The sequence below is a fragment of the Condylura cristata genome, unplaced genomic scaffold (assembly GCF_000260355.1).
Source record: "Condylura cristata isolate star-nosed mole 26May11 unplaced genomic scaffold, ConCri1.0 scaffold00035, whole genome shotgun sequence".
Lineage (NCBI taxonomy): Eukaryota > Metazoa > Chordata > Mammalia > Eulipotyphla > Talpidae > Condylura > Condylura cristata.
Window position 1 is genome coordinate 5,538,317 of NW_004567136.1, and position 12,656 is coordinate 5,550,972.

Consider the following 12,656-nt stretch of genomic DNA (forward strand, 5'->3'; position numbering starts at 1 on the left):
TTTGGATCTGTTACCCAAGGGCTTTGCAGGCATGAGAAATAAATGTGCCCAAAGCCCCACAGCTACCACATGGCAGAGCCAGCAGGAGCCCAGCCCCGAGCAGGAGAAGGAAAGCTCTCGAACCAGGGCCACCTGTCCCTTGTTCTGTGGTGCAGAGAAGGGTGGGTGTGGGCCACCGGGATGACAGAAGCCTGCCCACTCGGGTCTTGCTCCCGATACAGGTGATGATCCCCAGCTTCCATTTAGGGGCTCAGCTCTGGGCTGGCCCCACGGACTTGCTGGCTTTTAATCCTGATTTAGGATGCTCCAAAATGCAGCATGCATAAGCCTGGGGAACGGAGGGAATCTAGTAATACTTAGACTTAGTGTGAAGTTAATTCATTCTGCTCTTTGTGTTCCGGAGAGACTCAGAAAAGGCAGGTTTCTGATAGCACACTTAATGTCGTCCACTCTTGTGGTCTCTGCTCTAACAGTAGGTTCCAAGGCTGTTGTTTAAAAATAAAATTCACAAAGTAGAGATCGAATTGGCTTTATTAAACAATTCCTGATTTGGAGAGCATCTCCTCTGGTGAGTAGAAGAGGGCAACAAGGGTTTGCACGTGACGGAAGATTCTAGAGACAGAAAGAGTCAGGCCAGACAGAGTGTTCAGGGCATCAGCCCCTTCTCCAGGCAAGACCAGTCTCAGAGGCCACAACCTGGGTTGCTGCTCCAAGGACGAGACCAGGAAGGGAGGGGGGGGCGGAGATTGAGCCAGCAGGCCCCTACCCTTCGCCACTACATATGCAGGCTGCTCCACTGGCCCTCAGCAGAATCTTAGAATCTTCCCTGTTTGTTTGTTTGTTTGTTTTTCAAAAGAATGTCAGGGTCCTGAAATCCTACTTCTGGGCTTTGAGTTGGGTTTTGAGCGTGTGTGTGTGTGTGTGTGTGTGTGTGTGTGTGTGTGTGCAAGTTTTGTTTTGGTTTATTCGGGCTTTTTGCCTTTGCTAGCGTCACCATCCATGTCCCTGTCCGCTTTCTCCCATAGCCTCCCCTCTGGCAGCCTCTTGGTATCAGGGTCTACAAAATCACTTTGGCTTGGATGTGTTAGTTCATCCAATTACTCATTATTACTTGTTTCCTTAGATTATTATTACTTGTTTCCTTAGATTACTCCTATGTGTAAAATCATCCAATATTTGTCTTTATCTTTCCGGCTCACTTCATTTAGTTTCATACCTCAATCTCCTTCCATTTTGCTGCAAAGGGCAATTTTCAAGTTCCCTTATAGCTGAATAGCATCCCATCGTGTCTATAACCACATCTTCTTTATCCAGTTATCTGTCATGGGGCACTTAGTTGCTTCTAGATCTTAGCTATTGTCCATAAAGCTGTATTCCTTTTCCTTTTAAAGCAAGAGAAGCTTCTATTTAAGCAAAGAAACCATATCCCTTCATGCTGAACAGAAATGATCAGGAATCTTGGAGCAGATTTTCCTTGTATTTCAGAGATTCTCCTCTGTAGCAGCGCCAGAGGAGACCAAGGCACATCTGCCAGAATCACCAAATGTGCAGAGTTCAGATGCATCTAGAAAGGTGTATGGGCAAATCAGATGCAGGCCACGAAGGACACTGAAAAATACTTAGAATTAAAACTCTGATCCCTTTGCTCAAAAGAGAAAGATAAATGCTAAAAGAAAATCTATAGTATGTGAGTAACTATAGGTAAGTGACATGTGTCATTAGTTTTCGTGACACAAACAATGCCCTAATTGCCGCTATTTGTATAAAATCTGCAATGCAATAAAAGCAAAAAATCCACCTTAACTACCCTCCCCACCCTCACTCCAGTCTCAGGTCCACCCCTCCCCACCCCCTCTTAGACCATTTGCCTTGAATTTATAAGAGGGGGCCTGCAGATAGGTGTGCAAATTCACAGGGAGATAAGGTTGTTCCTTGGAACAACTTTCCTGTTGGTCTTGTACAAATGGCATCATAATTAATGTACCATAGGCAACTTGTGTTTTCACTGAACAGTGTACCCAGGAGGCGCTTCCAGCCACCTCACTCTGCAATAGGTGTTTCCTCCCTCAGAACATGGATATAACACTGGCTACCACCCATGCACCCGATGTACTGTCTGCAATTTGGGGGTGCCCTAAGCAATGCTTCCATGAGAATCTTACCCAGCTCTCTTAGTCCCTATACACAAACACCTCCTAGAGGTGGGTGGCCTAGCTGTGCATGCTGAGTTTCCAGAGAGGTCGCCACTGTCCTCCCTAGCAGTGGGCTTTGGTCTCTCCCCGTTGGTTTTCTTTTCTCCAAAAACCTTAGAAAAAAGAAACAGCAACTGAAATCTCAGCACCCTGCGTTAACATTATTTTAGCAACCATCTCTGTGGCATCTCATAACACACACACACACACACACACACACTTGCACACTTCGTTACAGTAATGCTGCTACATCAGCATGCATTATTAAAAACATAAGCACCTTTATAATGCAGTCATGTTTCTTTTGAACGTCTCTCTCCAATTCCCCACCTCCCTCAAGCACTAATCTTTTTAATCTACTATGAACTTCTGGTTAAACATGGGGATTGAAAATATGCATTAACCTCTGCTCCCTCTCAACCCCTGCTCCCACCAAACCACTCTAAAATGACTGTAAATGGACGACAAGACATTGCCCTTAAAGGACAAAGAGCTCATCAGGATTCTGGGCAGCATTCAAGAAATGCCCACATGTGGGAAATTAGAAAGCAGATTCATTTACCTCTGTTTGTGAGCTAGCAGAGTAGGGAGAACTGAAACCTCATAGCCCTTCAGCAGGAAACTAATAATACACAAATTGACTTATTCTAGTGCAATTTTGGGGAGAAGCATCTGAAATCCCTTGGGAAAATGTGAAAGCAGAAATGGTTGCAAGTCAGCCTACGAAACAACTGAGCCTCTCGATTATCCTTCACCCCTCAATTGACTTCCCACCCCAATCTTGGGGGAAGATGGAGCTTTCTGTTTGGAGATATTGAAACATAAAGTGTCTAGGTGTGGGGACTCCAGGTGCAGTTAAGGGAACAAGTGACATTCTGAACACAGGAGAGGGATCGTGAGCAGAGGGTCTCATCCTCCAAGGAAGAGAATGCAGGTTCCTCTATGCATGATTTACTCTACAGGAAAAAATACCTGGTTGGTAACCAGCCCTGCAAATACCAGGTCCATGCAGACACCTTTTCATCGGTAAGGCACACTCTCAGAGCTGCTGGACTAGCAGAAAGAATATTTACTTAAAGGCTTAACAGAAAACAAACAAACAAACAAACAAAACAGAAACCAAGCCAAATCAAATGAAAAAGCACTGAGAAGAAATAAATAGATATTGAGCAGAAGAAATGTACATGATACATTTCTGGGTGGATGGATAGATGGATTTTCTAGATGAATGGATGGATAGTTGATGCATGGATGGATGGGTGGGTGGATGGGTGGATGGATGGGAGGGTGGGTCGATGAATGGGTGGGTGGGTGGATGGATGGGTGAATGGGTGGATGGGTGGATGGGTGGGTGGGTGGGTGGATGGATGGATGGTTGGAGGGATGGAGGGATGGATAATCTTCAGAATGAGAAATGGGATATTGCATCTACAGTATCAAATGTTATAAAAATAAAATTTGGAGAATACATCTCAGAAATTAATCAATAAGCAAGTTCAACTTAAAAGTTAAAGAAGTACAGGAAGACTTTAGCAGAGAGGCTCAGTAGACAGAGTGAAGCCAAGAGCACTGTTAAAAACATACAAGCCAGATCCTGGAGACAGAGGTTGTGTCTCCAGCTGGTGCTGGTCTCCTGAGGCAAACGCCACACACCAGAGGCCAAGTGCCCTGCTCTGAGACTGTGAGCTCTCACAGAATGTATTTTGCATTATGGATTTGTTCACTGAAATAAACACAAACATAGCTTATGAGATTTTATTAATTAATCAAAGTGAGGATTCAAATCTGGGGATCAGCTGCAGATTTAACCCCATGAGAAGTGTTCCAACAATAATACTCGAACTTACCAAACTTGAGTTCAGTTTATACAGGTAGAAACAGTGAGTCATCGACGCAAAAAAAATGTCGTTATTCTTGACAGGCCATATCTGGGTTTTGTCTGCAGATTAAGATCCTTTGATTTCCTAAGTAAACTTCAACTAAAGAAATGTGGGTGCTCTCCATGCACAGAGGGGTCAGATGCTAGGTGTTAAGGATGTCACTGATTTCTACAGAACGTACCCACAATGTAGAGATAGGTGGTCGCTGTTTAAATCATCTTTATCTGGCTCCTAGGTCGTCATTTTTGGGATGTACCTGCAGGCACCAGATTCCTGCATGGCTGCTCCATTGAACACGACAGAGCCTGCTCTGACTTTCCACCTATGTAGATTGCTTTGCTTGCCTGCTAGAACAGAGATGGGGCCCCAGAAAGCATATAATACATATTCATAATATGTTCATAGGTTTATAGCTCAGGTGTGCTTTTAAAACCCCTCTCTGTCTGTGGAAACACTATTGCTCTCTGTGAGGCTGTAGGCTGCAGGTGATACACATACCCCTGGTGGAGCGGGGAGGGTGGGCAGGAACGATGAGCTGCTTGAGGTCAAGCTGGAGGTAGACTCAGGAGCACAGCAGCCCAGAGCGGCTCCTTGTGGAACCCTTGGCCCACCTAAGGCTTTGGGTCTTTTTGTAGGGCAGCAACTTAGACACCCCGAAACAGAAAGATAGGCAGAGTGACACAGCTGGGGCACGCAGTGAGAGCCAGCACAGAACGGATGGGTGATGCAACAGAAGGTGCGTGTTGGAAGGTGCTCATGTTTCCTCACCACTAAGTTCACAAGAAAAAGTGCGTCCAGATGGCTCAGAGAAGGCTCCAGTAGCCAAGGGGTGCAGGCCTCACTGCTGTTAACAAACAGCTGCCCCCCAGGGAGCGGTTCATGCCCAGTCCCTCCAGACTTGACTCAATCTCCTTGTGGTTTCTCTCCCTAAAGGGAAAATTTCAACAATCACTCTGGGTTTCCTGGTCAGCAGGTGTGGGCTCATGTGCCTGATGAGACACGCCCTTCCCCAAGGTGATTGTGGCTGTGCTTGAAATAACCTTTTTTCCCTTTTGCTAATAATCTCGTTCCTTTCCTGACTATAAAGATCTTCCATGTTGTGCAATTCCTTGCAGGACCTGTCTGTTTGCTAGATGGGGTGCTGCCTAGTTCGTGGGTGTTTACTAAGGACAATGACATCTCTCCATTTATTTGGAAGAAATGTGTATTTTTAACCAGACATGGGGTGACACTCAGGCGGGCGCCCTGTTTCAGGGGGTTCGCACACTGCTCTGTCAGGGCTGTGAGGGGCTCTCTGCCCTTAAGAATTGCTTTCTAGGCACCAAACCCCCTCCCCAACCCCTTTTTTTTTTTTTTTTTTTAAAGATTTATTTATTTGTACATACAGAACTGGGGTACAGGCCAGAGGCTCAGGGAACTGGGGTACAGGCCAGAGGCTCAGGGGCGGTGAGAGGCTTCACCAGAGACAGAGCGGGGAGCAGAACAGGCAGATCGACGAAGTACACTGCTGAGGGGAGCAGCGGGCGGGTCAGGAGAGGTCTGCCTCGCCATGTGGTCTCCTCCGGGGCAGGCGGGATTTGAACTCATGCGAAAGTAGCTTTAGCTTCTCAGTGCAGTGCTTTAACCCGCTGCGCCACCAGGGAGGGCCTCCCCAACCCCTTTTAACCACCCTAGGCAGCCACCACTTTCCAAAGTAGATTTACACTCAATCACCATTTGCTAAATCTGCCCCCATAAACCTTCAGGGGATGCAGGGATTAAGGGTGAGTACAGATGTTAGGGAGGGGCCCTGAGCCCGGCAGGCCAGGCTGAGTGGGGCAGGGTGACTGAAAACAGCAGATTCCTCCAGGGCCACCCCAGCCTCGTCTGCCGCCTCATCCAGGCTATGAGCCCCCTTGCCCGGCCCTCAGGGTGCACTGTGGGGGGCTGAACTTCCACCTCCAAGGACAACTGAGTCAGGCTCATGGGGTCCCTGAAGATGAGCAGCTCCTTCAAGCGGGGATCGCTCAAGAGCGCCACGTCAGGGACATCGGGGTCCCAGAAGGTGAGTGAGCGCTGCCTGCGGGCAGGTCAGCAGGACAGCAGAAAGGCCCTGGTCCCGCTAGAGGCTGGGCCGCCGCCCACATCCACAGTGGGTGCGGGAGCCCTGCATCGGGCCCAGGCTCAGGACTCAGCCTCACCTTCGCACCAGTGCGCCCTGGCATCTGCTATTGGGGTGCTCCCACCTGCACATGAGGGCTGACGGCACGTGCAGAGGGGTCTTGGAGGGGCCGGGGGCAGTAAATTGCACGTTCTCTGCTGGCTGCCGGGGCCCCTCCTGCCTCAGTGGCATGGCGTCTGGAACTCACTCCTACTAACAACGACTTGCAAAAATGTGTGTGACTGGAACCATCGGGGTGACGGCCAGAGACCCGGCACGGGTGCCCTGGGCATGCAGGGTTGTCTTAAATGACCCCCTGAGTCAGGGGCCCCAATGCCATCAGTGGGCAAGGCCAGACAGCCATGTCAGAGCCTCTTAAGAGTCTCTCACCAAGACGTCAGGCTTCAGTGGGGATCCCCACTTGTCCCCGGGGTGCCTACTGCCTGCAGTAAGGTAGGGGAAGAGCAGCGGAGACACAGCAGAGTGGGCAAGTCGCCCTGTGGGGCCCAGAGAGGGTACTTTTTCCACCAAGCAGTGGATGCCCTCTGGCAACCTGCAGGGGTGTCCAGAGGGAGGCGGGCCGCAGCCAGGAAGCCGATGGAGGCAGGTGACTCCCTGGAAAGGTCATTACCTGAGCTAGAAGCAGGCACTCATCACACACACCAGGAACTGCGCCTCACTGGCAAACAGCGCCAGGCCACAGTCTCCCCTGTCCACTGGGATGGCCCGAGCTTAGGACTCAGATCCCACAGCCACCCCCTGAGCAAACGAGGGAAAATGAAAGGCTTCCTTTAAATAGTTGGCACCTCAATGTCAAGAATAGGGAGCGCTCAGCGGAGACATCGCCCACTTCAGTGTGCTGGTGTGGAATCGACCCTTTTCAGGCCAGTGCACGGCTCATCGGGTGCAAACTAACATTTATAAACTCAAAAGCTCAGCAAGTGGCAGGAAACAGATTGTCACAGGCAGCCCCTGTCACAAGTCTGCGCCAACCCTCCCCCATGCTGTTTTCGCAGATAAGCTCTGAAACTACAGGGGCGGGTAGTTCCTGCACTCAGGTCTCCTGTGGGGTGGCGAGGGGTGGTGGGGTGTTGTTCCTGCACTCAGGTCTCCTGTGGGGTGGCGAGGGGTGGTGGGGTGTTGTTCCTGCACTCAGGTCTCCTGTGGGGTGGCGAGGGGTGGTGGGGTGTTGTTCCTGCACTCAGGTCTCCTGTGGGGTGGCGAGGGGTGGTGGGGTGTTGTTCCTGCACTCAGGTCTCCTATGGGTGGGGGCGCGGGTGTGTTGTTCCTGCACTCAGGTCTCCTATGGTGGGGGGGGGGGCGGGTGTGTGTTGCTCCTGATGACCTGTACTGGTGTGTCCTGCCTTGTGCCAGGGGGTGGGGTAAAGGGTTGTGGACTGTGGGGTCTGGGAACTCACATCGGGCAAAGGACAGAGGCAGCAGAACTCGGGATTGAAAGCAGCACCTCATTTATATACACACACTCAAACCATCCCCATAGGACCCCACACTGTAAACTGCTTCAAGCCTGAGGTCAGGGGCACCTGCCGCCCCACCCCAGGTGAAACGCCTCCAAAACCTGTTCTCAGTGCCAAGGCAGAGGGCATAGCTGGCGCCCAGACTGCTGAACAGTTCTCCAACAGTCAAACTGCTGACGGAAGGGGGAAGTACCTATGCTCTTAAGGAAGCCATGCTTTAAGGGGGTGCTAGGAGACACCCCCAAATCACCCTGGCAGAAAGTGACAATTTTCATTCTATCTGCTTGCATGCTTGGCCCTCCTCCGACATCACTAACACAGTGCCAGCGCCGTTTCCTAACTCAAAGCAACAAGCCTCTGCCCAGTGTTTGCTGAAATGCACCAGCTGCCCCCATGGAAAAAAGCCCACACAAGTGACCCTTTGTCCAGGTCTTCCAAGGGTCTGTTCATCCAGACCTCGAGTTGTAAAAGGCAGACTTGACCCTGAGTCCGTGGCTGATCAGCTCTTCCAGACTCTGAAGGCCTTTCTTTGGTCTCAGACACACAGGGGTGCCCAGAATGCCATTGTGAGGCCTTGAACAAAACCCAGACTTTGGGGCCCTTGGGCTCCAGCCCCAGACAGCTGGCGAAACCAGTCCTTCTTCCAGGAAAAGTCTCTCATGTGGGATGGAGGATGTGGTTGTGATTCCTTGTCTAACACTTTCATGCTACACTTTATTTCACAAAAAGTTGCAGAGAGAGTCCCAATCACAATTAAGGTCCTAAACAAAATTTTCAAATAGCATAGCACAGCAAACCAGCTCCAGCGTCTTCCTGGGAAAATTCTAGCAGGTGCTCACAAGGCAAGAGACAAGGAGCTCATGTCAGCCAGGCTCGCTGCAGATAGCCATCCATCACAGGTAACATTTGTTTACTCAAACAATGGACTATTACAGAGCCCTTAAAATGAATGAACCAAACCACATATACCATTGGCATGTTTTTAATTTGTTTTTAAATTTGAATTAAAAAACAAGCCCTGGAAACACACTATTTCTATTTTAAAATGTCAAGCAAGAAAATTCTACCTGTATTTCTTCAGGGTGGAGGTTGCTAGCCATATCTGTTCTCTCCAACACCTTCTTTCTCCCTGCTTCCATCTTCACTTCCCTCCTTCTTTTGAAGAGAGAATTAAAAAGTACAAACACACGCACAGGAGAGCAAGAGCCTGAGGGTCTTCACTTAGGTATTGTAGTCTTGTCTAAAGTTTTAAAATTAAGAAAAGGCTTTCATAGTTGAATAAATGCTTTAATGATTTTAAAGTAAGGCCATCAGGAGAGCGTCCTGAGCTGGAGGCTGTCCTGGCTCTAAAATGGGGGGTGTTTTCCCAAGGTGAAGCCCACTCTGAAGTCCTGTTGAGAAAGGACTCTGCACTGGCCTGGGGTCTTCTCTGGCAGGGTGGACCTGCAGGCCTTCCAGCCAGAGGGCAGCCCCTCAGGGGGCCTTCACAGCACCTCCACCCTGGCAGCAGCTGTGAGCCCCCACGTGCCCAGCTAGAGGGTGGGGGGCTCTCCCTGCTACAATTCGGAAAGGTCTTTGTCAGCCTTTGACCAGTGAATCTCTGCAACTTTTGAACAGTCAGTAATAGGTTGTCACGGGAGGCATTTTATTGGGGCCACCATAGAGGGGACAAGGAGCCTGCCCTGAGCCGCCAGAGAGTTGCCTGGAACCACCAGCCTGGGGCTGGCTGGGTGCCTGCACCCTGCCCCCACCCTGCTCTGCGTCCTCAGTCCCTGCTCCTTATCTCCTGGCGCTAATGGTGTCTTTGATTCCCAGCGCCCGTGTGCCCTGGGTGCTTGGAGCCTTGGCGCCTTGTCACCGGCAGGGGAAAGGGGTGCCCCTGGGCTTTCCCAGTGGTTTCTGGGGTTCTTCACATGTGGCAGGTAGGCAAGGGGCGCTGGACCTCCCCCCAGAGATGGAGGGCCCCCAAGCAGCAGTCAGAGCAGTCAGAGCGAGAGCCGCTGCTTCTGGGCTCAAGGAGAGGGTTGTGCCACACCACAGGGGTCATGGAGTCACCTGCCACTGCCAGGGCTGCACGCTGGCCCCATCCCCTGTAATCCCTGGAGGTGGGGTGCTGGCCAAGGGTAATCCCGTAATGGTCCAGGTCGCGGGCAGCAGCTGGGCCGGCTAATGCGCCTTCAGATCTGCTTTGGGGTGATTAATGGCTGCAGATAAAACCCTAAAACCCTGAACCTGGGGAAGCAGGCCCCACCGCTAAGCTGGGCGAGAGCATCACTTTGGGGTTTTCCTGGGGTGGGGGAGTCATTTCAGCGACTTCATTTAACAAAACTCTGAGGACATCCCAAACCAGGCCACCTTGGCAGAAGGTAAAGGAGCAGAGACAGGGAGCTAAACTCACGGAGAGCGCAGCAGAGACGGGCAGAGCCTCGGGCTGTGGGGTGCAGCAGCTGGGGGATCCAGGTGCCCACTCACTGCCTGAGCCCCCCCAGTCCCACCTCCCTGGGCTCAGGTCTCCCGGCCCCCCAGGATTCTTCCCAGGACCTGAAAACAGCAGGCTCTTTGCATAAAAGCAAGCAGGGGGCTGGGGAAGGTGCAGGTGACCCAGGTGTGCCTGGCATTATTAACCCTTCAATTGCCAGGTCATGGAGCTATTCCCAGGGTCCCAAGGGAGGGAACCCCGTGAAAGCATCCTGATATTTTGCCACCTACAAATGTAGCCTACTGACTACCAGCCCTGCTTGGGACCGGGAAGAAATAGGTGCTTTGGTTCCCAAGCCACAGGTGGAGAAACGAAGGCTGCAGGTGCTGCCAGAGCTGGCCCCTGGCTGAGCTTCGCATGTTCTCTCCTATCTGCCCAGATGGCCTGCCAGAACCTACAGCCGCTGTTCTGTAGAGGACTCTGTGTCGTTCACCATTGTTCTGTCGCCTCTAGACCAGGAGGGTGCCCACAGGTGTCACATGCACCCTCAGCTGTTCCCATGGGAGGCTGCCAGGGCACGGGAAGGGGGATGCCTGATTCTGCCCAGGGGCTGGCCCTTCTTCTTGCTCCCTGCCCCCCTCAACCCTCCTTGCAACACTCCCGCCCCTGCCCTAGTCCTGCCCTGGTCCTCAGTGGGAGGAGGAGAGAGGGGAGGAGAAAGGAGGTGACGGCTTTCAGTGAGCTTTATTCACTCCCCACGACAGCCCGTTGCTGTGCCAACATGTAGGGCTGCCCCGCAGACAGCTGGCAAGAGCATCCACATTGTCCTCGGCCCTTACTAAGGTTGTATGTGAAGTTGTCCTTGGCATACATGTCTTTTACTCCTTTTATTTGTCCCATGTCATTTATAAGAATCTACTAATCAATTCTACTAGGCTGAGCCACTTAAAATTTGCCATTTGTGCCTGTTAAACAACAGTCAGATAGGCGCTCCCTGGTGGCTCGGTGGGTTAAGGGGCACGCTGTGAACCTGGGGAGCTTGCAGCAGCCCTCTCCTGTCCCCCCCTCCCCCACTGCTCCCCTCAGCAGTGTCTGTCATTCCATTTGCCTGCTCTGCTCCGCCACCCCCAACTCTGTCTCTGGTGCATCGTCTCACCCACAGAACTTCTGGCCTGTACCCCAGTTCTTGTATGCACCAGTAAATCAATATTTTAAAAAAATAGTCAAATAGTAATTTCCTATTTAGGAAATTGACAAGCCAGCAAACCAGGACCGGAGGCCAGGTTGGTCTGGGGAGTAGTCAGGCGGGGGCAGCAGAGAGCTGAGGTGGCCGTCTTCTGGGCTTCCCTACCACAGACTGTCCAGAGTGGCCAAATGACCCAACGTAGAGAAGGCCACCTTGCCCAGGACCTCTTAGCTGGAGAGAGCTGAGGGCAATGAGTTCTGGAAAACCTCCAGCCGTTATTTCTTCCATTACTTTTGCTTCTTTCTCTCTTCTCCCTCTGGTATTACTGTTACATGTGTTTGCAATCGAAATCTGTAAATGCATTTTGTGCTTGTCCCACATTCTTGTCAGTGACTTATTTAAGTCACCGATTGTTTTCTCAGCTAGCTCCAGCCCAGCAAAAGCATCGCCATTGTCAATGCCTATGTTTTTTTTTTAATCTCTAGCATTTTCTTTTTGACTAATTTTTAAGCTTCCATGTCTCATTTTACCACAGTTTTGTTATGTTGTCCACTTAATCCATCAGCCCCATCAGTATAATAACCATTGTTACTTGAAATTCCTAGCATATTGATTCCAAAATTTCTGCCATCTTGTGGGTTGGCTCTGCTGTTTCTTTATCTCTTTTGAACATGATTTTACTTTTTTGTGGAAAGTCAGACCTGATATATTAGATAATAAGAACTGAAGTCAACAGGCTTTCAGCTGGAGGGTTTATATTTATCTGGCTCTGAATTACATGATAACCACTTTTTACTAGATTGCAGGTGTCTGAGGTTTTACTTGCCTCCACTCTCTTGAGGGGGGTATCCCTGTTGTCTCTGCACCCCATTTCTGCCCACATAGAATTGCAGCCAAAGAACTGCGGGACCATTAAAAGAGTTTCCTGGGAAATCGGAGACAGCTATGCTGAGGTGTCAGATTTTTAGTGACCTGCGCTGTGACCTTCATAAGTGCTCTCAGCCTCTACTCCCACTTACTAGAGACAAGAGACTGGGGCTGCTGTGTCCCTTTTCCCACATCAGTTAGTACCTGATAAGCAGTTTCCCTTGAGGTCAATACTACAAATGGCTTTGAAAATGTTCTGGGTCAATTATATCTCAGTAAAGCTGGACAAAGTAATATAGGATCTATGTAATGTAGTGTAGTGTAGTGATATAGGATCTATGTAATGCAGTGATAGAGGACCTATGTGATATATTGATATAGGATCTATGTAATGTAGTGATAGAGGACCTATGTGATATATTGATAAAGGATCTATGTAATGTAGTAATATAGGACCTATGTGATATATTGATATAGGATCTATGTAATGTAGT

General features: G+C 50.2%; 1 protein-coding gene across 1 annotated transcript in view; it reads left to right on the forward strand.

The window, feature by feature from the left end:
- Window positions 1-6,035: 6,035 nt before the first annotated feature.
- TRPM1 (transient receptor potential cation channel, subfamily M, member 1) overlaps window positions 6,036-12,656 on the forward strand; it is a 72,564-nt gene continuing 65,943 nt past the window's right edge. Inside the window, exon 1 of the mRNA XM_012732664.1 lies at window positions 6,036-6,116. Coding sequence (XP_012588118.1) covers window positions 6,036-6,116 — 81 coding nt within the window. The remainder of the gene's footprint in view (window positions 6,117-12,656) is intronic.